Here is a 27379-nt window from a genome sequence, read left to right on the forward strand (position 1 = left end):
CCCACTCCTCCAATCTTACTAATAAAACCCTACTCATCACCTTTACTGAAGAGTCTAAGAGGGAAATTGGCCTGTAGTTCTTAGCTTTGGATTTGTTCCCCTTTTTTATAAATGGATATAATGACGAATTTGCCCCAGGTGGTGGGGGCCCCCTCTGTCACTGCTGCATCAAAAACTCTAGTGAGTATCGGGCCCCAGAGGTCTGGCACAGATTTATAAACATCTATGGGTAGGCCATATGGGCCTGAGGCTTTTCCACCTTTACTGCACCTAATTCCTTGTTCTACCTCATCAAGGGTGATATTTAGGGGAATGGCGGGCCAAGTACTCTGGTTTCCAGGATCCTCAGTATTAGTATCACGTGGGTTAAAAATGCTGGAAAAATGTGCCACCCACTCCTCACTGCAAACATGGCATAAAAATTCTGGGTAGGATTCATTTAAAAAGTTGAGTTAACGGTTTCCCAGAATACCTTGTTGTTAGATAGATCTGCAGCATGCACATGTTTATCCCTGTCGTATTTCAAAAATAATCTATGGAGCTATACCTACCAATAGCCCCCAATTATCGCCTTACCAAATAATAAGTCAGTTGGCAGTGAAGGATAGTCAATCGTTTATTAAACAACCAATACTCTATAGAGGAGCCTCTCCGACGTCACCCAGCCAGTGCGTGGAGAAGACTGCCGATTCATACTCAATTCATGGCATATATACTTTCATTGTGTTACATGAGATCACTGTACATGGAAAAATACTGGTAGACACAGTAGCTTAAAGGAAAGATCATATATGGCACACAAAGCTTGTTTATAAGTCTGCTTCTGCTATTATTGGGGAGGGTCAGGAGGGGTGACTCCCTTTCGTCTCGGTGCCTGGAAGCACTAGTACGGCGCCTCCAGGAATGCGCTTATCAACTCTGAAACCAGATGCGACCTTCGGTCTCAGAACAAGAAAGAATAGTATGAATTCAGCTGTCTATATAACTCAACTAACAGGCTTACTCGGCTGCTGGAGGGTGGCACATGACCACCGTCCGAGTCTAATACATGTACAGACAAAATGCAATCTGTTTGGTTCTTAGTTTGCGTGCAGAGAAATATAATGCTAGTGACGAAAAGGAGTTCCTGTATTGTCATAACTAATTAGTCTTCACAGTGATATACATATACATATATATATAGATACATCATGCTAACACAAAAGATTACGAAAAATGTAGAGAAACAATTTTATCCCTCAGAACCACCCTTTTAGCATGATGTAGCATGATGTAGCTAACCAAAAGAATCAGTCCTCAAAAATACCCTCATCAATCTGCATCATCTCTCGTATTTCTTGCTAGACTATTTGGGCTTTGACCTTAGTTAGAGATGGCTCTGTCACAGAGGAAGTTAATTTCGCTGCACAGTATGAACAACAAGCAGGTCCACAGTGTATGCAGAGACAACAGGCAAAAATGACACCTGCTATGCCAGCTAATACCATCAGAATCTTCCAACCCCAAGTAGGCAAAAAACTTCAAAACCATCCAGAAAGGGACCAGGTACCAGTGTCTGCATGTATTTCAGAAGCTAAACGATGCAATTTTTGAATAGCCAAATGTACAGAGGGGGCGGAGTCAGGGATATACACGCAACAGGAGATGCCGATCACGCAGCAAGCTCCTCCTCGATCTGCTAAGATAACGTCTAGCACCATGTGATTTTGAAGAGAAACGATTCTCGTAGGCTGAAGCTCGACAGTCAGATTAGTTAAGATGCCAGCCGTGGTATTTATAACTCTCTCAACTACCCTAGATAGGCGCCTTACTTCCTTACTATTTATGATGGGTCCTCAAATAGGAAATACTCCCTTGACAATGTCAATAACGTGCTGTTCAGGAATATCAGTTTGATCCACCTCAGATGTATCCAATTCCCTTTTATCTAGTATTACAGGCAAGCTCTGTCCATCTAACCGATGATCTTCATGATAAGTGGAGGGTGCTATATAGACAGGTGGATACAAAAAGGACAAATAACAACGACCTGTCCATCCCCGGGAAGCCATGTGTAGGCATTCTCGCCACTCACAAAAAAAATGTTTGGAGGGGTTAACAATGGAGGGCTACTAAAAGTACGTAGTCGATAAGTATAATTACAACGGCTGTCTCCCACAGAGACGTGCCCAGTTCCCTGTACACAGAATGCAGAAGTACTATTTAATAAAGGCACCAGGATAGCTTTGTCATCCGTAACATTTTGATCCTGAAATTGTTGAAAGTACTGAGTAAAATTAAATTCTACAAAGTCAAGAATTTCACTTTTCAACCATGTAACATTTTCATATTCTGTATATAAATTCATACAGGCATTCAGGTCAAGCAATCCTTCCCTGTTATTATCCTGAGGGTCAAAACCCTGGTGCACCTCTATATGGCCCAGAATCATTTCATAATCACGTTCAGAGTATCCAGATTAATCTACCGTATAATGTAGGTACATCATGGACAGTAATTTAAACCAGGCTTCACAAATAAGATAAAGGCAATGAAATAAAAAGATCATGTCTATGCTTTACTGAGGGTAGCAGACCACAAATCCAACAATTGGTCGTATTGGTAGCACTATGCGTTTGATCCAACATTACTACAAATACATTTTTTACATAAGTCTGGCGATGCCTTTCTTTTTTCAGGGTCAAAGTAAGAAAGTAATGCTCAGTCGGTGGAGTGGAAGTTCCTAACACAGTATGTATAGGATGATGAAATTCTAAATATAAAAACACACTCATTATTATGATAAAAAGCACTGCAATGGTAATCACAGAAGCGACTTTCACACGTGTTGTCCAAGAAGAAAACATATGTACATAAGTAGGCATATATCAAGGAGCGAGGGGGCGTTCCTCCTCAGGAATAAAACGACCAAAGGAATACATTTTAATGAAAAGTCCAAACTACACTAAGGGACGCAGTCCAACCTGCCAGAGGGTACTTCTTTCCTGTGTCCGACTAGAGCCTCACAGGCAGGCTCCTATCGTTCATCAAAAAGAAAACAAATCCTTGCAAGGATTTTATATACAGTTGCAACCTGAGCCCCTCTCCAGCTTCTTAGTCTTCCTTTCTGAACAGAGCAATACAATATTCCAGCTCTCAATGTGTTCAGTCCAGTGTCTCGCTTAGTACCCCCGAACTAGTCCAGCAATACCCTAGTACTCAAGTCTCTCCCTATCTCCTGCCATGTTCGTCGGGGTTACTGTGTTGTTTTCTGGGCCGCAGGTTGTAGCGAATATGACCAGGTGACTCCTGGTCAGGAAACAGAACAGATGAAGTGGCATTCGTGATGCCTGATTTGTCATGAATTTCTTGTGCAACAACAGGGGTAACAGATTCCGGGGCTGATCCCACTGTCGATGATGAGACCCCTTCCGTGCCCAATGCTTTTTCCTCTTGCCTTTCGATTCCCTGGGCGTCAGATAAAGGAACAACACAAGGAGCTCTTTCGCTCTCCTGGGTCAAAACTCCCTCTGGCTTCTGTTGATCAAAAGGAATCAGGAAAGGTATTTTCTTCAGGTGGGAAATGTGGATCCAATGTTTCTGACCATTCACCTTAACCGCTGTCCGAGTGGCCATTAGGATTTGGACTGGTTCAGTCCACCTAGGCTCCATTCTATATTTCCGTTGATAATTCCTCACCAACATCCACTGGCCGGGTCCAAACAATGTCCAGGACCCTCCGGCAGGGGTTGCAACGTGTCTGACACCTGTTGATGGATAGAACATAGGTCTTTAGTCAAAATATACAAGTAATGTGTCATCATTGGATAATCAATTGCGCCCCAAACATTAGCTGGCCGCTCAAAAATAACCTCATATGGTGACAATCCTGATCGGGAATTGGGGGGTGACATGCAAGGACATTAAATCTAAAGGCAAAGTGTCAGCCCACTTTAACCCAGTGCTTTCCTGAATGTTGGCCATTTTCAATTTCAAACTTCCATTATATTTTTCAACTTACCATGCAGACTGGGGATGCCGAGCGGCATGAAATTTCTGTTTTATGTGTAATCCATTACAGATATGCTTGATAAGCTCTGCATTAAGGTGCCCCCCGTTATCTGATCAGATCACTCTAGGTAATCCGTATCTAGGAAAAAACTCTTAGCAAGGCTTTGGCTGTCGCTAGAGCGGTGTTTTCCTTGGTGGGGTATGCTTCTACCCATTTACTGAAAGCGCAAACCACCACCAGAACGTATTTCAAATTATTCACTCTTTCCAACTGAATATAATCCATCTGAAGTACTTCAAAAGGTAAGGATGGGGGTGCAAAATTTCCACCGAGAACAGATTACCGCCCTCCTGGATTATGTCGTAAACAGATCATGCAATGCTGAACCAAATGAGTGGCAGTTTTGGTAATATTAGGGTTGTTCCAAATTGGGTCTAACAAAGCACAAATGCCTTTTGCTCCAACATGTGCTGTCCCATGAGCCATAATTACTACAGCATTAACAAATGCATTGGGAAGCATCCAACTTTGTTTCTAACTTAAATCAATCCAACACCCATTATCATCCAACCTCATTTTCCCAATGGTACAGCTTAGCAGGGGTAGCTTCTTTCTGTATTTCTCAGACGCTTTCCATGGTGTTATCAAACATATCAGACTCCTCAACCCATCTAGCCAAATTTACATACATGGGAAACACTTTAGATCTAGCAGCTTCCTTCGCTATTTGATCAGCAAAAGCATTCCCTTCTCCCACAGTATCCACTATTGCCTTGTGTGCACTACATTTCACAATGGCTACCTTTCGGGGCAGTGTCAAAGCAGTTAACAACTTTAATATCAAAGGGCCATGTTGCATTCGTAGGCCATGTGAGGTGAGAAACCCCCTTCCTGCCCACAATTTTCCAAAACTATGCGTACTGGCTATCGGTGTAAATGTTTACCCTCAATCCTTCACTTAACTCACAGGCTCACAACAGCGCTATTATCTGAGATGCTTGCGCGGAATGATAGGGAACTCGAGAAGCCTCAACTACAGTGCAAAGGGTGGTGATTGCATACAAAGCTGTCGTTGTGCTGTCTGGTAACTTGAAACAGGAGCCATCCACATACAACTCCCCTTGGGGTTCAAATAGGGGCGTGTCTGTGAGGTCCACCCGTCCCTTCATTTCTTACTCAGTCCGAAATATACACTCATGCATGTCACTGTTTTTCTCGTCCGAAGGGAGGGGTAGTAACGTGGCTGGATTCAGAGTGGCACAACTTTTGATAGTAATATCGGGGGGGCGAATAAAGTCAATTCATATCCAGTAAGACGTGCACTCGTAAGGTGCTGAGTCTTGGTTTTATTGCAGAGTGTATTCACAGCATGCGGTACCATCACTGTGAGATCAGAATTTAAAACGAGTTCTTCCAACTGTCGGATGAACACCGCCACCGCAACAGTACCCCTCAAACAGATAAGAAGTGCTCTGGCAACATAATCCAATACTGCCCAAAAATAAGCACAAGGCCTTTGCTTACCACCAAATCCTTGTGTTAACACAGAAAGCGAACAACCGTCCACCTCGTGTACATAAAGCACAAAAGGCTTTCGGTAGTCTGGAGTTCCTAGGACAGGTGCAGAACAAAGAGCAGTTTTCAAAGAATCAAAAGCATTCTGACATTCATCAGTCCAGAGTAGAGGTTCATGCACATCCTTAGTGGTTAGATACAAGAGAGGTTTAGTAAAAAGAGAAAAGTTAGGAATTCACTGGCAACAGTAAGAGGTTATGACGAGAAATGCACGTACATCACCGTGAGTGCGAGGAACAGGCATGGTAAAAGTAGTAAACACACATTCAGGAGTTAGTTTCCTCCCCTCTTTTGACAGTAGATGACCGAGATAGGTCACCTCCTGTCAACAATATTAAAATTAGAAAGAGACACCTTATTACAATTGGCTGCTAAATGCGACAATAATTTTACCGTAGCTTCCTTACATCCTTCCTCAGTGTCTGATGCTACTAATAAATCATCCATGTATTGCAGAAGGATGTTTCCTGGGGGCAAAGTCAGTTCATCTAAAAGTACTTTCAAAGCTTGACTGTAAATACTTGAACTCTCCGTATAGCCCTGAGGAGCGCAGCAAAATCTAAAGCTGCGCCCAGATAACGAGAAGCTGAAAATATGACGGCTATCAGGGTGTATTGGAATGCTAAAGAAAGCATTCTTTAGGTCTATAATGGAGAAAAACCTAGCTGTTGGGGGAATCATAGTAAGAATTGTTGTAATATCTGAAACCAGGGGATATTAAGGCATTACTACTTTATTAATTTTGCTCAGGTCAATTACAAAACGATAAGTATCAACATAATCAGGGCCACTCCCTGTAGGGGCCTTTTTCAAAATTGGTAATATAGGGCTATTACAGGTATTAGAAGCCATTTCTTCTACTAAGCCTTTGTTGATTAAATCCTGTATGATTGTCAATAATGCCTTCTCACCAGCCGGTGAGATCTTGTTCTGCGGAATACGGGGCAGACGAGCATTTGGTTTTAAAGTGATAGTGACTGGCGGAAAATTTTAAAGGCCAACATCCGTATCACCAGTCACCCATAATGTAGATGGAATGCCAGCCAACTCAGGAGGGAGGGGTTCATTTTTCACAAAGCTCTGCCTAGTGTGCTGACCAAGCAATTGAATAGTTAAATACACTCCATCAGGAGTACAATAAATCTTTGCATGCAATTTCTTCAGCAAGTTCAATCCCAATAAATTTTCCCCACAATGTGACGTCAACAAAAATGGGGCATTCACCGTGACTTGACCTACGGTAATCGGGAGAGGCTTAGAAATGGGGCTTACTACCGGGATTCCGAGAAAACCGACTGAAACATTATTTTGCCCGGACAGAGCAGCCCCTGGGTCCTGTGAACGAGCAATCGAAGTATCCGTTGCACCCGTGTCTACTAGAAAATCCTTGACAGTTCCCATCTTGCCCTTTAACATAAGGCCCTCTGTGATCGACGGGTACTGCCAATTGGCCCCTACTCTGTCCGTGGCTGTCCTACGCATAACAATACCCATCTGGCCCGTCAGTTCCGCAGTCTTCATTGTAGTACTGCCTCCCATTTGAATGATCAAAACAATGTCCCCCTGCCTCACCTCGTATCACCTCTTCTCTTCTCATGTCACTCCGATCAACTCCTTCTCGTCCTCTTCCTCTGCCTCTCATGGCTCCATTTTGCGCTAAGAGGAAAGGACACTCAATCAATCAATCAAAGCATTTATAGGTTGCGCTACTCACCCGTGAGGGTCTCAAGGCCGTAGGGTGACAGTATGCGTTATAAAAAAGCTAAAATCAATCAATCAATCAATCAATCAATCAAGGCGCTAGGGGGGGAGGTGGTGCTACTGGTCGAAGAGCCAGGTCTGGAGGTGCTTCCTGAATCTGAGATGGTCCTGGGTCAGTCGTAAGTGAGTGGGGAGGGAGTTCCAGGTCTTCGCAGCCAGGTCGGAGAATGATCTTCCTCCGGAGGTGGTTCCGCGAATTCGTGGGATGATGGGGAGGGCGAGGCAGGTGGAGCGAAGCTGGCGGGTGGGGGTGTAGAACGAGAGTCAGCTGTTGAGGCAGTTTGGGCCCATGTTGTGGAGCGCTTTGTGTGCATGGGTGAGCAGTCTGAATGTGATCCTTTTGTTGACGGGGAGCCAGTGAAGGTTTATTAGGTGGGTGGTTATGTGGCTGTGGCGAGGGATGTCGAAGATGAGTCATGCGGCCGTGTTTTGTATGCGCTGGAGCCTAGTCTGGAGTTTGGCGGTGGTTCCTGGTTATAGGGCGTTCCCGTAGTCCAGTCGGCTGATGACGAGGGCCTGGGTGACTGTTCTTCTGGTTTCTGTGGGGATCCACCGGAAGATCTTCCGAAGCATTCTCAGGGTGTTGAAGCATGAGGATGAGACGGCGTTGACTTGTTTGGTCATCGTGAGGGAGGAGTCCATGTTAAAGCCCAGGTTGCATGCATGGTCCTTGGTTGTCGGTGCGGTTCCCAGCGCTGGGGGCCACCAAGAGTTATCCCAGGCAGATGGGGATTGTCCGAGTATGAGGACTTCCGTCTTGTCTGAGTTGAGCTTGAGACAGCTGTGCTTCATCCAGTCTGCTACTTCTTTCATCCCTTCCTGGAAGTTGGTTTTGGCGGTGGCTGGGTCCTTAGTGAGGGATAGTGTCAGCTGGGTGTCGTCGGTGTAGGAGATGATGTTGATATTGTGTTTTCATGCAATGCTGGTGAGGGGGCTCATGTAGATGTTGAAGAGTTTTGGGCTGAGTGAGGATCCTTGAGGAACACAGATGATCTCGGTGGCCGCGGATCGGAAGGTGGGGAAGCGGACTCTCTGGGTTCTTCCGGAGAGGAACGAAATGATCCAATCCAGGGCCTTCCCTTGGATTCCAGTGTTTCTGAGGCGCTGTATTAGTGTGCGGTGGCATACGGTGTCGAAGGCTACTGAGAGGTCCAGGAGGATGAGGGCAGCTGTTTCCCCGTTGTCTATGAGCTCGCCAATGCCCTTCCTGTTTACAGTAAGCACATTGGTTTGCTTCCAAAGTAACAGCTGGACCTCCTCCTTGTCCTACTCCCGCCCCTCTCGGAACAAACACTCTTCCCACTCCCTTTCTACCCCGTCCACTAGTTACTTGCTGTAATAACACTTGAGCCTTAAGATCCTTCGTCTTCTTGTCAGATTTATCTTTGCTCTCATTTTCCATATGTTCATAATATTGGGCCATACTCAAAATAACAGAAGGAGTAGAGGTGGTCCAAGTGCTTTCTGCTGCCTGAAGCCGTGCAGATATTTTGGGCAACAGATTAGTCACAAAACGATTCACAAATAATCTTATCCCACCTTCCACCGAAAAATCTTGCCCACTAAAATCAATTAATACCCCCTCAAATCGAGTAAAGAAATCAGACACACTCTCATCCTTCTTCTGTTTGCAGTCGGTTAATTTATCCCAATCCACCTTCGGGGTGGGATTAAAGAATGCATATACGTAATGATCCGACCCGGCAAAGCCAAAATTTCCAGTCTAGGTTTATCTCTGGGTTTTTGATCTTTGTCCCAATCTTTAATTTGATCCTAAGTTCCTCCTAACTCGTTGACATGGGGATGATATTGCACCTGTTGTCATACATCGATGGGGACCAGTAACCCAAAAAATTATTCGATATCAGCTAAGGTCATCACGGCTGATGAAGCAGCTTCAGTGAGTTCCTTATAATAAGCAGTGGGATTTTTCTGAACGTCAGATAGCTGGGACTTCAAGGAAATACCCTCACTGCTTTTCCAAGGGGTATAATCCCATTGCTCTTGGAACCGGGATTCAACGCGAGCTTGAATGATTTGATCACCATTATCACTGACCTCATGGATTTCGGGATGGTAAATGGGATGAACTTCCCGCATGGGATTCTGAGAGTCCCAATTCAGGCATTTAGTGAACATCCTTTCCCGATACTTCATTATAGTCACCAGATTCCCATATACATCCTCTAATCCTAATTCAAATGTATGTGCCCGGTCCACAATGTCATACAAGACCTGTGGGGATCTCCCATCTGTGAAACATTGTTCCCATAGGGAAATTAAACGATTGGCCATGGTTTATAATGCATATTGCTGAATAACTGGTTCGTAATTCTTCATGATTCCCCATATATCTGTAATTGTATAGATGGCATTCTGCACCCATTGGGATGATCTATTTCCATCTGTTTTTGACTATAGCCTACTGTAGCGCAGGTATACAACCGTCGGGAGACATGGGAGGGGCTCGAATCAATCATTGCGAGCGTCGACGTGGCTGACAAAGAAGGTCAAGCCGAAGCCGGTGAAGCTAATATCACAGAGAACATAGAGGGAGGTGACAGACCGCCAGTCAATAATGTAGCCGTGGCTAGCACTGGGCAAACGGGAGTGACAGTTGGCCCCTTAGGGGTTGAGGCTGTAGTAACAGCCGGGCCATTGCTTGTGGGGCGGACAAAGCGGGAGCCATTATAATTGCTATCACGGGGTATACTCGTTGCGGGGCATAAGGAAATGGTGGACGCACATCCATTAGGTCCTCAATTTCATCTTCCGGTTCGGTTCGAGCTGTGTAGCTTTTATCCGCCTGTAACCTAAACTGTCTGTCTATACATTCAACATTTTTATCAGTTTGTTCTCTATCATATGCTACAGCCTTCTGAGTTATGGTCTGACCATTTTTAACTTTGAGCAGTTTTTCTTCCCTTATGCGAAAGCGTTTTCCCTCTTTCTGCCACAGCTTTAAAGAATCGAACATCGCCTGCTGGCTTCTTTTGGCGAACAATCGATCCTATAAATACTGTATCTTTTTCTCATTGAATGATCCAGTTAAGGGCCATTGCAATTATACATTATCCTTTGTATATTTGTTCCATAAATTATTAAACAAAATAACCGTAAGGTCATGTTTTACATACATATCAAAATTTGGGCTGCCCTCTGGCGGAGCAGGCTGACTTTCATCCAATCGTCCGCTCTTACGACGGCAACAACATCCAAAACATATTTTACTAAAACACAACATTTTGTTTATCAACAATACACCCGCTCACAAGCTCTCAAACATGGCCATGTTCACTCATGCTCAATCTCTCCTCAAACGGGGTCTGACACATAAGAAAGGCAAACAAAACATACAGTATTTCGACTCTCGTTCGCGGAGAACTCGTTAATTCAAAACACCAGAACAGGAGTCTTCAGGAGTGGGCGTGTTCTCCACTGCCCACTCCTGAAGACCAACACAGTCAGCTCCTGGGTTACGCCTGTAGGACTCCGGAGAGGGGTCCCTAGCAGCTGGGGTTCTCTGATTACGAGAGCGGAGTTCAGCCAGAATCGTTAGTCAGTCCACCCCCTCAACCAGAGTTCCCCTTCATATGTTCGTTCTCACCCCGTGATACGGGAGGACGACCCCAAACGCGGAGTTCCACCAGAGTCGCCAACTGTCGTATTTCAAAAATAATCTATGGAGCTATACCTTCCAATAGCCCACAATTATCGTCTTACCAAATAATCAGTCAGTTGGCAGTGAAGGAAAGTCAATCGTTTATTAAACAACCAATACTCTATAGAGGAGCCTCTCCGACGTCACCCAGCCAGTGCGTGGAGAAGACTGCAGATTCACACTCAATTCATGGCATATATACTTTCATTGCATTACATGAGATCACTGTACATGGAAAAATACTGGGAGGCACAGTAGCTTAAAGGAAGGACCATATATGGCACACAAAACTTGTTTAGAAGTCTGCTTCTGCTATTATTGGGGAGGGTCAGGAGGGGTGACTCCCTTTCGTCTGGGTGCCTGGGAGCACGGGTACGGCGCCTCCAGGAACACACTTATCACCTCTGAAACCAGATGCGACCTTGTTTCTCAGAACAAGAAAGAATAGTATGAATTCAGCTGTCTATACAACTCAACTAACAGGCTTACTCGGCTGCTGGAGGGTGGCACGTGACAACCGTCCGAGTCTAATACATGTACAGACAAAATGGAGTCTGTTTGGTTCTTAGTTTGTGTGCAGAGAAATATTATGCAAGTGACGAAAAGGAGTTCCTGTATTGTCATAACTAATTAATCTACACTATGATATACATATACAGATATATATAGACACATCATGCTAACACAAAAGATTACGATAAAGGAAGAAAATCGATATTATCCCTCATCCCAGGCGTCCTCCTGAAGTTCCCTCTTCCTCTGTTTTAAAGTTAATTTATATGCTAGTCTTAGTTTGTGAACTAACACTTTATCCCTGGGACTGCTGGAGAGAGCTAGTTTCAACTGTTTCAGTGAGTCAGTACAAGAGTGGCTGAACCTGCTCCTAGTTTGAATAGGTTTCCTGCTCAGTGGTGCAGTGAGTAACTTATCGATTGTAGTAGTGCTGATTTTACAGAAGTTAGTTAATGTCAGAGCTGGTTCAACCTAGGTTTCTAAACTGCTGTGTCTCTCATTACCACATTCCGAAACAATATTTTTCAAGATCTTATCAGGGTTAATACCTTTCCATCTTATTCTCGTGCCTTTTGGTCTACACGGGGCAATATTACCTGTGGCTGTTAATTGTACTATAGGTCTATTGCCCCACACCGCAGTTGACATGATAATATAATTGTGGTCTCTAACCAACAGTTCGTCAATCCACGGGTGGAACAAAGTTGTACAATGTTAGCAGATACCAATACATGATCAATTATGCTGTTAGCATTTCTTCCAGTGAAAGTTGGTATCTCCCTCCCATGCCTGTCACGTGCACATTGCATTATATCAAGGTCATATTTGGCCAGAGCTGTGTTTAAGGTATCCCCCTATGTGTTATGTGGGAAATGTACACAGTCATCACCTTCGTCACTCCTAAACCCACACACTTTGGTCATGGAAATGGGGCAAGTTGAAATGTTAAAATCTCCGACCCATACAATATTGTTCTGTGTAGGCTCAAATATATTATTGTAAAAGTTAATCAATAGGACATCCCGACCTTCTTCATGATACAGCCACAATAACTGTGCATGGAACCCCACATTGATAACCCTTTTAACTACTAGGGGCAGTTTGTTAGGCAAAAGAATTAATAACCCGCCCTTCACTCTGCCAACCATGGAGGGTGATGCTGGTAAATCATACAATGTAAACCCTACAAAGTAGGCCGGGTCGGTACTCCATGTTTCTTGTAAGCAGATTATATGATATTTATTGATAAAATCCAACCAGCCTAACATATATTTTTTGGCAGCTAATCCGGCTATATTCGAGGTGACAATGGTATAGCCGCTGACCGAGGGACTTCTTGTACTGTCATTTAGTTGGGCAATGGTATACATACTGCACTCATCCTTGCTAATTTAAGGGTCCACTGCAGATAAGGTATTGACCTTTTCTGTAAATTGTCCTGAATTTTCATCTAGGTTTGCCTCTAGCACCCTGTTTGACAAGTTTGGTGCAAGCAAAACTATATCCCTATCCGTGATAGGTACACTGTCTACTGATAACCCTGCACCCGTCTGCCCAAGACATACTAATCCCACCTTCCCAATCAGAAGATGGGCAGTGCTCTGTCAATCGTTATCCTCAAGTGTAGTTAGCGGGTAGAATCTGTTGAAAGTAGGTAAAGCATAATGCGGCAGGGGTAGCAATGCTAATTTAGTTCTGCATGGCTCTTGATCACCTCCCATATTGGCTGGTGGTCTTAAGTGTTTATAAAAAAAGAAGCCCAGGGGGAGGAGTGATACTTTGTAATCGTTGTGTGGTAAAGCTGCTCCTCTATGTAGAGAAGTCCTAGCCCAGTTGGGGTTCCTAAAATTAATTTTGCAGTCCCCTTGTGATGTTTTCCTTAAGGGTCCAATCAAGTTTACTCTTCTGGTCAAGAGTATCTGGTCTGCATCCACAGGAAAGCCACAGTTTTGATTTAGCCAATTCCCCACCCTATTTTTTGAAATATGGTGTGTTTCCCTTTGGTCGGGCTCGAGTTGGGGTACATTCACCAAGACTGCCACATAAGAGCAGCATTCCGGGGGTAAATTATTTGGCACGCTGATTATTCCTTCAGGGCTCTCCTTTCCCTTAAATTTTTTGGTGCTTGGGTCGTCTCTGCATTTATAGTCTTAACCTCTCTGGTATAGCGGGGATTGTTACTCATTGTTGCTATCTGTCTAGGGTCTAGTGGTGTCTTGTTCGCGCCAGTTTGGGGTGCATAAGAGTTAGTACCTTGCTCCCCCCGGTCGCTAATATTCCTGTTGGTGGTGGTTAAGACACTAGTTGGAGTGATTACAGTAGCTGTTCCTAGTTTTTGATATACGGGTGGACCCCCTGTGACCCATTCACATTCTCCCTAGGGTGTACGGTAGTATGTTTTAATAAGCTATTAAGTTTAATAAGTGTTTCATTAAGGTTATCTATTTTATTGTGTAATGATTTGATAAAAGCTTCGAATTTTGGGGATAGGAGCGCTACTATTTTATTAACTTGGGCATTGGTCAAAGGTCCTATGCTAGGGGATTTCTCCAATATCATAGTGGAAATATTTGGAGGTGGTCCTTTTTTGCTTCTACTAGAAGGCCCTGCTTTTGCTTGGCTTTTTCTGCAACTCCTTTTTCTTTCCGGTGGTGGTGAGCCATTAGGTGAGTGCAATCGTAATAGTTCTGCAGATACAGGAGCATCTAGTTCGGGATCCGAGGTCCCGCTATTCACAATGGGGATAATATCTTGCACACTACTTGGGGTAGACTGAACTTCCAGTCCAGTAGTTTCTTCTATCGTTGTACCTACACCTAGTGAGAGGTGGCGTTCGGCCCTATCTATTTTGCCATTAATAGCGCTGACCGCCCTCACTAGTTAGGAATCTATTGTGAAGCAGGAAGGATCCGCTGCGGCATTGTGTTTTTTTTGTAGTTTACGCTTCGACATCCTAGTTGGAGGTACTATATCACCACATGCTTAATTAAGTAGGCCAAAAGTACACATGACGGGATCCTAAGGAAACCTAATTCAGAACCTATTGAGTGCGGGTTGCAGTATACGGGCCTAAAAAGTGCTAGATGTCAATGATATGATTACTAGAAAAAGGGAAGGAAAATACAAACACTGCTACCCTGGGGCAGAAGGTAATAGAAATAATAAGAGGCTGTGTTCTAAAATGAGTGATATGGGCTATGTTATGTTAATTGTTATTTGTTAAGTGTGTTATCACCAGCAGGTCCCTAAGCGCTGTCAGAGGAGTCCAGCCTTCGCAAGAGGGGGGGTTTTAGATTACGTCACAGGCCTCCGCAAAAAGCACTGTTTTTAATTTCTTCCTAAATGGAAGAAGGGCATGTTCCTTGCGAATATTCTCCGGTAGGTTGTTCCAGATGTGGGGGATGGATGAGGAAAAAGCTCATCCTCCTTTCGAGGACCTGTTGAATCGCCGGCAAGCCAGAAGTCTGGCGTTGGAGGACCGTAGTGCCCTGCTGTGAGTATATTTGGCAAGATGGTCCATGATGTAGCTGGGGGCCTGGCTGTAGATGGCTTTGTGTGCGATGCAGAGGTCTTTGAATTTAGCTATTTTTACAACAGGGAGCCAGTGCAACTGCTTAAGGAGGGGTGACGCATGTGCTTGCCTCGGAGCTCTGAAGATGAGCCTAGCAGCGTCATCCATAATAACCTGCAGTCTGGTCACAAGGTGACCCGAAAGGCCGATGTTTTGGGAGTTGCCGTAGTCGAGGCGTGATAGTTTCAGACCAGATACTGCCATTCTGAGTGTATTGAATGAGAGTATGGGGGAGAGCTTAAGCAGTTGTCTCAGCAAGCCTGTACATGTTCCCACAACAGTCGATATCGGCTGGGTCATGGTGAGCTTGGCATCTATTTTGATACCCTGGCTTTTTATTGCCATGGCCTGCTCCGTATATGTGCCTAGCTCTTGTGGCCAAAAGAGCTTCTTCCAAGGGTTGGAGTCTGAGGTGACGGCCAGGGGATTAAAACCAATTGTTCCTTAATATTTACCAAGGAAATATATAGCATTGACAAACAAACAATACTATATCATACGTGCAACAATTAAGGTAGCTAATATGTTAAAATCTGGTTTGCTACACATCCCTGGCTAAGACTTATGTATGTTCCCAGCTTATTGACCGTCAGAAATAAAATCAATTAAGATCACAATGGCCCAGTCTTTGAGAGGAATGTTCAGGGGTGGATACAGGGGGATCAGTTATTTCAATAAATGTCTCACCGTGGGATATCCAGGCCCAAATTTGATGTCACCCTATCACAGATTCCCAAGCCTTAGAGGGGTGGCCCTGCCCTACTTCAACCGGCCGCAGACGGGCCCGCCCTTGGCCCAGGCTTCACTTGGGCACGTCCGCATGCGTCCCGTGCCATGGGAGTGCTGGCGCAAAGATGAAGGCGCCGGGAGGGTGACACCACCTTCTGTGCTGTGCCGAGTGTAGAGGCTGCTGGGGGACTGAGTCCCACCCCAGCGATCCTGCGCGCCTCCCTGGAATGCCGGTTCCGGTGCTGGTGTCTGCCCAAGCATGTCCCCAGAGGGGTACGAGCAGCTTGGGGACTCACATGCCCTGTCGACAGTTAATTTGATTGGTTTGGGATTAGTCAGTGATAGGGTGAATTTGTCCCAGTCTTCTGTCTCATCTGAAATGAGGTGTAACAACCCTTGACAGCATTTCTAAGTTGGGAGTGTGATAGGCTTCCAGTGGGGGGTTCGCCATGATGGAATGTGTATGTAGAATTCTCCCATTGTGTTAATGGTTTCTCTTCATCAACTGATGTATCACTAGGGCGCTGAAGATGTTGTCTTACATTGTTAGCTGCTAATAACGTTTAATAAAAGTGTACGGGAAGGCAGGTGCAGTTAGTCGGCACAGCAAAGCCAATCTCCTCCATGGCCATACGGTACAGTGAACTAAATGTCTCTCTCACAGGGGTCAGGGCGCTCTGCCCTATCACATAGCTTTCCTTTCAGCAGGGCTCACTAGTCCTCTTTCGACTTCATAGTGTGCTGCGTGTCTACTACTGCAAATCCAATGGTGTACAAACTGTGCTTGAGAGACCAGATAGTACACCTCAAAATTAAGTGTGGCCTCCTTTATCATTTTGCAGCTGGAACTCAGCCCAGCTTATGCTTGGCTGGCCCCCTCCCAGAGTTGTCTGATCCTCAGACTGCCTCTCCATGTGGAGAATGCTCTACTCAGAGGGATAAACATATTTTGGAATAGATATACAAATTGTCCTGTGTGTTCACTGCCGCCTGCTGTTCTTTGCCGCATTGGGCCCTGGAGGACCACAACACCCTATGTTTCTGTGGTGCTTGGCCACTCACATCATCTGGTAGCGCCAGGAGGCCCTACTTTGCTGCCAGCGGGCTCCCGCAGCACGGGACACGCACTGGCGAAGTCTGGGCAAAGTGCAGGCCCGTCTGTGCCCGTCCATACCAGGACAAGGCAGGGCAGGGCCACCCCCCTTGGTTCCGCACTAGATGAAGCCAACCTGTGGGAACAACTGAAAAGGCGAGGAACTCTCCGGTCCATCTGGTGAGATTTATCTGTCCAACATACTTGCTTTGTGACTGTTGCTTCCGCGGACTCCTTTTCCTGTGTTTTGTCTGTTTTCCTTGCTGTTGGGCATCAGGCACTTGTGGCTCCAGCCGGTTATGATCGGGTGTTGACATTTTCTCGGCCCCTCTGCAGGACTTGTCTCCCTGCTACCTTGGACCAGCCCGGACCACCCTGCACCATCCACAGTTGCTAACTTTATTATGCACTGGTGAATATACAGTGGATACTGATTGACTTTGACTTTCTGTTTTTATTCAAAAAAGACTTTACATTTTTTTTAATTATTAATTGAGTTTTTTTTTCTATTTTAACTGTGTTTTTATCTCTGTGGTTTTATCCATCAACAGTGGTGTAGAGAAGTTGTAGCATTGCGCCAGTTAACTCTATACCCATTCCCCTGCGAATTGAAATACAGGGTTGCCTTCGAAAAACTATATGCATTTTGTTTTTTTTGCTGCACTTGCCTTAGCCTTAACTCAGTACTTTTTGCCCTAAAAGCTTGATTTGTACTTACCATAGCTTTGCATCCTGCTCTTTGTACTTGGCATTTTGCACTCTGTGCTCAGCTTTTTGTACCCTGTACCTTGCACTCTGCACTTTGCATTTTGCACCTGCACTTTTCCTTACTGCAAATTTGCTCTGTCATTGGATTACTTCACCTCCAGTTTAGTGGTATCATGGGCAAAAGGAAGTCTAAGGTTCAATCCATGGGTCCTGGCAGGCCGTCAAATGTTGTTTGCCATGAGACAATGAACAGGATTGAATCAATCTTACCAGAAAGTCAGATAATTGCCAATTCTGATCCAACTAGCCCCCCTCCAGTGGCACACCGATTGGCAGTGATAACAACACTGGTCAACTGCCCATCGATTCTCAAGGACCCCCCCTGCCAAAAAGGCTGTAAAATAGATTCCCTTGATGTTTAAAAAAACGGAAAAAAGGTGCAACAAAGTGTTAGATGACAAATCAACGGTCGACACCTCACCAGAACATACCCCTGCTAAGAAGACAGCTAGATTGTCTCCGCTAACATCTAGAAAACAACATGCCAAGCACAGGAAGGATAGAGGCACTGCACCTGATATATGTGTGAAAGTCACCTTATTTGAGCCAAACCCCCCATCTACCCTGAGTAGAACACCGACCTCCAGTATAGAATGCTTTAATGGATTTGATGCTCTCGGTGGATGAGGAAGAGGTTTAGAGAGGTGGAAGGGGGGTTTATCCTAAAGGCACCAGTTAGGCAGAAAGTGTAATGGGTGGGTGGCAGCCACTAAAAGACTTGATAGAAGCCCTGAGAGCTGAGGTGTGTACACTCAAAGACAAGGTGATCGCTCTAATGGAAAGGATCAACAGTGACTATGGGGAAGTTCTCAAACCAAACCAAAAGAAGCCCCCAAAGATGAGGGACCAAACCAGCCCAAAGGTATGCAGTACGGTTAACAAAAGGGGAACTAGCTACTAAGATCTCATCCGAATATGAGCCTCAAACCCAATGTCACCTAAGGGCGATTTCCATCAGGTCCCTGATAACAGAAAACTATCCCAGATCCACACCTTGGCCCCGATGTTAGGTAGGGATGTATACAGAGGTGAGGCTGTCCGGGATGAAGGTTCTACTCACATGCAGGACCAGGTGAGGGCCCCTGCTAAGGGATCAGTGCGGGAGGGTGTCTATAAGAGACCAGAAGAAGGGGAGCGCCCATTAGAGATAGTTCTCATTGAAGTCTCAAAACTCACTAGTAGATACTGAAAGCCAGGAGTCGCTTAAAAACAAGGTCATACACTGGCTTAGATACACACACCAATGTTACTCAGTAATCAGGGAAGACATCAGAGTGGTTAGAAGATTACCATTGCCAAATACCACAAGGGAAACGATAGAGGTCAGCTTCTATGATGCTGCTATAACCACTGGTCTGCTATTGATGGATGCCCAAACAGCCCCCCCCAAAAAACTCCAGTATAACTATTAGATATAGACCACCACATGGTGATCTCCCTAGTACCCTTCTGGCTCCCATTATAGACCCTCGTGAAGGCTTGCGTCCTTTTGACCTGGAGGTGGTTCCCCGTAGGCCCCTTCTGCTGAATTGGGCAGATGGGAAGAGGATCAGTTGACCCCCGGGTGACAAAAAGCAAACATTTGCGGATAAGCAGGATTCCTCTAGTCCCCAAGTGCAGATTAGCCTCAATGAAAATAGAACCCCAACCTCGAATCCTACTTCTTAAGCCTGTGTTTTGAAACCATCTGTAGTTATGCACACTGACTGTGCACTCATTGCTGAACCCAGGATGGAGACAGGTTTGTGCAGAGGAGAACCAACAAGGCCTGAGGGTACTAAAGGGGTCCTGTCGCAGCCACCTCCCCTTAGGGTACTGGTTTGGAACGTGGCGGGGATTACCAAGATAATGGCAGATCTAGATTGGTGTACGTTCATAGACTCCTTTGATGTCATCTTATTTCAAGAAACATGTAGACTTACATGCCTGTTCAAAACTGGCTTCTCAACTAATGCCAAAGATGCCAATAGAAAAGAGAGAGGTAGACCCTCGGGAGGTTTAGCTGTCAGGGTGAATATTGAACTAGGGTGCAAAGTTAGACCATTGCAGGTGGAGTTGGAAGACATATTAGCTCTGGAGGTCAGCTTCAAAAGTGGCACTAGAATAATAATTTGTAATGTTTTTCAATAGGGTACAGAAGGGTATGGCAGAAACGGATACTCTGTGTATCCTTGATACTGCATTAATGCAACACTCGAACAATTCCCAATTATTGGTGTGTGGGGACTTCAATTGTACATTTGTACCACTGGCTCCAATTCCCCCTAACTTGACTGATGAATGGGACAGTGAATGGCAGGTCCCTCAATTAGACTTGCCCGTGGTATGGTGGAGTGCGAGAGGATTACAGTTGCTGACTCTCACAATGCAACATGATCCTAGGGCGACCAAAAGAAGGACCCCATCAGACACTAAAGGGGACCCCAATTTCAATAGGACAGCTCTGGAGAGCAGAATTGCCTATTGCCTAGTATCCTTAAACTACTGGCACCTTGTCATGGATGTGGCATTGGTCAAAAGGGTTGATAGCGACCACAATGCTCTTGCTCTCACTCTTATAAACCAAGCGTCTTTGGGGACTGTCAACCTGGGTTTGCCAGATTTTGGTACACTATCAGCAGCAAACAATCAGAAGAGAATTAAGTTGAATAAGGTTGAGGCTCCCCCGGAGGCCCTAGGCACAGTAAAGAGGAAGGTTTCCACATTTTTTGTGTAAGCTGCAAGCTCAACTGTGAGCAGGTTGACGAGGTGATAGGCTTTAGTCATGTACTGCTATACAAACAAATTAGGGATTTACTGGGCTGCCATGGAAACCGGTTTAAAGCGGAATGACCCAGCCTACAACAGACACAAGATCAACAGGGTGCATGGTATACCAAGGCCTCTAGGCTCTCCAAACAGGAACTGTCAAACGAAAATCTCGCCCTGAAAAAGTGACTTGCAGAGCCAAGTATAAACAAGTAGTCAAATCTGCCAAAAGGGAGTGGGAGGGTTCCTAATGGTCATCTCTGAGGAGAGCATTGCTACACAGAGATTCGAAAAACTTCTAGAGTCTAGCAATATGTTGGTTAAAGGGTACAAAACCGCGATTGGAGTTTACAGTACACCCTGAGACCTGGGAAGCCCATTTTGGTACCTTATACAAACCCAGGGATGTGGTACCTGAGGTACAAGACGAAGGCCTGATCAGCGATGCTGTGGGGGCAATCAACCTCCATATTACGCTATAAGAGACCAAAGCAGCAATTGTCTCCTGCACCCTTTCTTGTGCACCTGGCCCTGACCGTATTCCCAATGACCTCTACAAAGAGGATGTGGCTCTCTGGGTTCATACATAAATGTATTATCTAATTTAATCCTCAGAGGCCGCTCATTCCTCCATCATGGAAAAATGCTGAGATCCTTCCGATCTACAAAAAAGGGGACAGAGCAAAGCCATCTAGCTACAGACCAATAAGTCTTATTGATTCCTTACAAAAGATCTTCTGCAAGCAGATCCTAGCTCGGCTGCAGGAATGGATCATAGAGTCTGAAGTTTTGAGTAACCTCCAGGCAGGCTTCAGAGCCAAAACTAGCACCTTAGACCAAACTTTTCGTTTGTTATGTCTATATTGGAAGGAAGTATATATCAAAGGAGGGGAACTCTATGTGGCTTTTGTAGACTTACGGTCTGCTTTTGACTTAGTCCCCAGAGCAAAACTGTGGAGGGTTCTTAAGAAGCAAGGTATAGCACAGAATCTTTTAGATATTTTAATCAGACTCCACACACTCAACACAGCACAGGTGAGATGGGGTGAGAACAATCAACTAACTGACATTTTCCCAGTTGAGTGTGGTGTGAGACAGGGCTGTGTTCTTGCCCCCACACTTTTTATCCTGTTTGTCAATGATGTCATTGAGAGTTTAGATAGGGACGGGTGTGATGCTCCGAAAGTCTGCCGTTCAAGAGTTCCAGCTCTTCTCTTTGCCGATGACACCCTTTTAATTGCAAAGACTCCACAGGGACTTCAGAAGCTCTTAAATGATTTCATTATGTTTTGTGACGAGCAAGGCCTGGTGCTGAATGACACTAAAACCAAATATAGGATTTTTAGGAAGGGCAAGGCCATATCAAACAAAAGACAAGTCCTGGTTGGCAGTAGCAAGCTAGAATGCGTCAACACCTTTGACCACCTGGGCATTCGCCTAGCTTCAACAGTTAAGTGGGATCAATATATTGAAAATGTGAAGATGCAACTCATACACCAGACTGCAAACTTGGCCTAAATACATAAAAATACATTTTCAAGGCAGCTAGCGCCAGCCCTTGAAATCTACAACACAAAAATTGTAGGGGGCGCACTTTATGGGGCAGAAATATGGGGCACAGGCTCAACTAATCCCCTTTCACTAGTATCACATCGCTTTCTCAGTTCCCTGACAGATTTTCTTGTAAGCCCACCACAGATGCCCCTTTGCCTTGATTTAGCACAGAGACAGCTGGCCCACAAGATCAGCTAAAAGGTCCTGATGTTTTGGTATAGATTGTGGACCGTGGAAGAGCTCTGCCCCCACTGGGAACCACTTTTAGAGCTCATGAAAATGCCCTCTATTGCAACAATCCCTTGGTTTAGAGCCCAAAAGGTGCTTCTAGGGAGGCTAGGAATGTCAGGGTTTTGGATTGACCCTGTAAGTATGAACTCTATATCGAGACCCCCGCTAAAGGAAAGGTTTTGGGAAATAACACTTCTGCAAACTGCACTTGACGCCGAAGGCATTTTGAACACTAATTTCCTCAATTTTAATTGCGTTCCTCGTTTTGAGGACACATTGGCTGAAATTGTCCCTCCCTTGGCTCTGAAGTTATTTTTCCAGTTCTGTTACAAAACACTACCCCTTAAAACTTTTTGTAAAAAATGGAGGAAGGATATAGAGAACGATGATCAATGTCCCGCCTGTAATGCAAGTGCTGAGTCTATCATTCCACCTCCTATTCTTTTTTACGATGTATAAATCTCTGAGAGATAAATGGATCTTTCCAATCTGCAAAATTGTTGGGACTGGACATTACCTGGAGGTACTTAGATCTCTGAGCACGGACACGAGCAGAGTTGTGGCTTTTGGGTTGTCTAGATATTGGTATGCACTGTGGTTGGAAAGGTCCAAATGTTTGCCCTGATAGATCCTATAAAGTGATGGACAAAATCGATATGGACTTTAGATTAAATCCTATTGAAGCAACATATGATCACTCTATCCGGACTATATGACAGCCCGCTCGCTTTTCTTATTCTTATTTTATCTTTGTATTTTATCTGTATTTTTTTACCTTTACATATCTATCACTTTTAACTGTACTTCCTACCATGCTGTGTGCACTTTTATGATCCTATTGTCAAAATAAAGTGAAGGATGATGATGATATAGAAATTTTGGTAGGATCCCCATTTTCATTAACACTATCCTTTTAGCAGCTGTCCGCGGAAGCTTAACCCATTTATTTATTAATAGATCAATGTTATTCAGGTCTTTCACTATTAGTAAAATATCTTTTACATATAATGACCGAAGAAGGTTTCTGGTTCCCAATATAATGCCTCTTCTGTGGTTAATTCTCTGAGGATGCACGCTAATGGTTCCACAGTAAGGGCACATATTATTATTATTATTATTATTTTATTTTGTAGAGCGCATAGTCACCCGGGGGTATCCCAGCGCTAAAAGATCCTATCTCCTAAATTCAGTGGGAAAAGGGAGGAAGAGGACGGGGAGAGGGGCACGGCAGAACAGGGTAAAGGCCAAAGGTGATTCACTGAGGAAAGAGGTGGGTTTTGAGCTGTTTCCTGAAGCGGAGATATTGTGGTTCGAGTCGGAGGACACGGGGGAGTGAGTTCCAAAGTCGTGCGGTATGGACTGAGAAACGTCTTCCTCCTGACCGGGCTTTCTTGACTCTGGGGACAGCAATGAGGTTTTCCGTGTCCGAGCGGAGGGGTCTTAATGATTTGTAGGGTGTGATAAGTTTCTTAAGGACAGGGGGGCCTTGATTTTGTCGTAGTTTGTGAGCTAGGCACAGGGCCTTAAACTTGACCCGCTCTCTTATGGGGAGCCAGTGGAGGAGTTTTAGGGCCGGTTTGGCCGAAGCTCTGGCAGGGGTGTTTGTGAGAATCCGGGCCGCGATGTTCTGAATTCTCTGAAGTTTATTCAGAGTCGCCTCTGGGGCGCCCAGGTATAGCACATTGCTATAGTCAAGCCTCGAGATTATTAGGCCTTGAATTAGCAACTTTTGGGAGTTGGTGGGCAGGAGGGGCAGGACTTTCCTCAACGATTTCAGGAGTCCGAAACAAGTCCTGGCCACTTTCTTTGCCTGCACGGTAAACGAGAGGTCAGTGTCAAGCCACACTCCCAGACTCTTTACTTCCTCTTTGGGTTCGGGGGGAGGGCCCAGACAGGCTGGCCAGATGTTCGGGGAAAGTGTGAGTCCTTTCGGGCCGAGGAGCAGAACCTCCGTTTTTGACCCATTTAATTTTAGGGCTGAGGTGTTCATCCAGCGATGGACTTGCGCAAGGCAGTTAAATAGGTCTGCTGGTTGTTGTCTGGGGTGGGATAGTGATACAACGAGTTGTGTGTCGTCAGCGTAACTGACGACGCTCACTCCGAATGGGATGATGACCTCCTCCAATGTGGACATATAGATATTAAATAATGTGGGGCTCAGGGAGGAGCCCTGAGGCACGCCACATTGGAGGGGAATTTCGGAGGAGCGGGCGTTGTTCTCCCAGATCTGATAAGTCCGTTGAGCCAGGAAGGATGTAAGCCAGGCTAGAGCCGAACCCTCTACACCAGCTCCCTTGAGTCTTTTGATGAGAAGTTGGTGGTTGACGGTGTCGAAGGCCGCACTTAGGTCGAGGAGGATCACTGCCACTGATCCTCCTCCATCCAGTAGCGCTCTGGCCTCCTCAACCGCTGCCAGGAGGGCAATGTCCGTGCCCTGCCCTGGGCGAAAGCCCGTCTGGGAACTTTTTAGTATGTTATTGACCTCCAGGAACTGGGAAAGTTTTTTATTAACCAGTTTTTCAGCAATCTTGCTGATTCCTGGGAGTAGGGAGATGGGCCTGTAATTAGCCAGGTTTTCGGGGTCGAGGGAGGGTTTCTTTAACAGAGCTTTCACAACCGCCGCCTTCCAGCTCGGGGGTACAACTCCCTGTTGGAGTGAGGTGTTAATCAGATGAGTCACGGGGGGGATACTCGTGGGAGCTACCTCCTTAAGAATTCGAAGCGGGCGGGATCCCTCGGGGAGCCGCTTTTTATGGATATTAACGTGTTTCCCACTTCTTCGGTCGTAACTTGACCCCAAGAGGAAAGACAGCTGGGTGTCGGGGGGTGCGGGGGATCGTTTTCCTCGCCCGGAATCAGGGGGGGAATTGAATCAAGAATTTTTGGGATTTTTCCATGAAAGAAATCAGCCAATTGTTGGCATTTAGTCTGGTCAACTATGGGGTCTGTGGAATGTCTTGGTCCGGGCACTGGGGTTTTCAGGAGATCTTTTAAGATGGCATAGGATTCCTTGCTGGAGCATACTGCTTTCTCTATTCTTCCCTGGAAGAACGCGCTTTTGGTTTTTCGGATGGCGGTTTTATAATTTAAGAGAGAGGTAGAATAAATATCTTTGTTTATTTCCGATTTGTCTTTCCTCCAGGAGCGTTCCGTTCTCTTGCACTCTTGGCGCAGGGCTTTAAGCTCTGGAGTGTACCATGGAGCCGAGGCTACTCTTTTGAGATGTTTGAGGGAGGAAGTTTTAGGGATGAGTGCATCAAGAGAAGAGGTGATCCATTCATTAAACTGCTTATCGGCTATAGCAGGATCGATGGAGAGCTCGGGAGTGGACTCTGCCAGAGCGGCGGCCCATTCCCCAGGTGCGAGTTTGTGCCACCGTCTGTCAGTGATCTGAGTTTTAGTAATTTGGGGGTTGGTGGTGGGTGTTTCCCAGGAGATAGGGACGAGAAAGTGGTCCGTCCATGGGAGGATCAGGGGAGACTTAGTGGTGATGGTTGTCGTATTAGTGAGGACGGGATCCAGTAGGTGTCCCTTCTCATGGGTGGGCTCATTGTTTACCAGTTGGATATTAAGCGCCAACAGGTCTTGAAGAAGGTCAGCAGCTATCCGATCCGTAGGGTCTTTGAAGTGTAGGTTCAGGTCGCCTAGGATAAGGAAATTGCCGGCGGAAGATGCTAATTGTGCGACTGATTCCGTGAAAGCATTAAGAAATTTCCCAGGGGTACCCGGAGGGCGGTAGATTAGTAGCCCTGACAGGGAGTGAGCTGGGGAGGATTGGATGGAGAATTGGCAGCTTTCGCAGTCCTCGATCTGGGCATTAGAGGTTCTACAAGTGAGATGCTCTTTAAAAATTACGGCTATCCCCCCTCCCCTCCCTTTGGGTCTGTGTAGTGCTTGACAGAGGTACCCTGAGGGCAAAGCTATGACAATGTCCGAGTCGGCGCTGTCTGATAGCCACGTTTCCGTGAGGAAGAGCAGATCAAAGTCATGGTCTTGAATTAGTAAATTTGTTTCAAGTGCATGTTTTGAGAGGGAGCGGCAATTAAGAAGTCCAATCTTAAGTCCAGGTTTTGTAGAACTGATGGGAGTGGGAGTGCAGCGCGTACAGTTGTAGAAAGGTTTACCTTCGGTGTGCGTGTGGTAACAGGCCGAGATTATTCTCGGTTGGAGTGCACGGAGCATGTCTCCAGTATACACCATGCGCTCACGGGGGATATCCGACAGCGTTTCTGGGCCTGAGTCCGTCTGGGCCCGGACGGGCCCAGACGGGCTTGCCTTTGGCGCGCCTTCGGCACGCTGACGGCGCGCCCGCTGCGCGTACGTGGGGCGCACATGATTATTTAGGTCAAGGGGGCGTGGCCGTGAGCGAGTGGGCGTGGCCAAAGACCGGCTCACAGGCTGCTGGCGCTGACGCCGATGAATTAGGGCGTTCCCTCAGCTGCTTAGCTTTGCAGCGTGGGTGAATGAGAAGGCGATCGTGGTCTCCCTGAAAGCAGTCAGGTGAGAGACTGGGTGACAATGCAAATTGTACAACAAGTAAATTTTAAAAAACGAACAACAGAGATTCAGTGGGTTAAAATGTAGCGCTCCCGGCTGTGCCTCAGGAGAAGGTTCTAACCAGAGCTCAGACGCCGCTCTGTTTATGTAGGTCAAGGGGGCGTGGCCGCGAGCGAGTGGGCGTGGCCAAAGACCGGCTCACAGGCTGCTGGCACTGACGCCGATGAATTAGGGCGTTCCCTCAGCTGCTTAGCTTTGCAGCGTGGGTGAATGAGAAGGCGATTGTGGTCTCCCTGAACGCAGTCAGGTGAGAGACTGGGTGACAATGCAAAAGGTGGTTACCGAGACTGCTGAGATCGCTGATCAATTCAGAGGCTTTTACTCAGACCTATACTTGGCTAAGGGCGAGAATCTGGATGATGACATCTCTGATTACTTGGAGCACATTGCATTGCCTATGCTCTCCAACGCTCAGCGGGAATTCCTCATGCTGCCTTTTGGCAAGGACGAGATAGTGGAGGCTTTGGCGAGTATGCACTCTGGTAGCGCTCCGGGTGCCGACGGGCTCACGGTGTGCTTCTATAAAGCGTTCCAGGACAAACTGATCCCGCATCTCTCTGCACTTTTTAATGACATTTGAGTGGAGGGCAGCATGCCACCATCGATGAGGGAGGCACTGCTGGTCCC

General features: G+C 45.9%; 1 protein-coding gene across 2 annotated transcripts in view; it reads right to left on the reverse strand.

Moving 5' to 3' along the window:
* Window positions 1-3082: 3082 nt before the first annotated feature.
* Window positions 3083-27379, reverse strand: part of LOC147705720 (sulfotransferase 1 family member D1-like) — an 876537-nt gene continuing 852240 nt past the window's right edge. For both annotated transcript variants that reach the window (XM_086932153.1, XM_086932154.1), the window contains exon 8: window positions 3083-3746. In XM_086932153.1, the coding sequence (XP_086788279.1) occupies window positions 3211-3746 (536 nt within the window). In that variant the 3' untranslated portion in view covers window positions 3083-3210. The remainder of the gene's footprint in view (window positions 3747-27379) is intronic.

Source organism: Lissotriton vulgaris, chromosome 7 (assembly GCF_964263255.1).
Source record: "Lissotriton vulgaris chromosome 7, aLisVul1.2, whole genome shotgun sequence".
Classification (NCBI taxonomy): Eukaryota; Metazoa; Chordata; class Amphibia; order Caudata; family Salamandridae; genus Lissotriton; species Lissotriton vulgaris.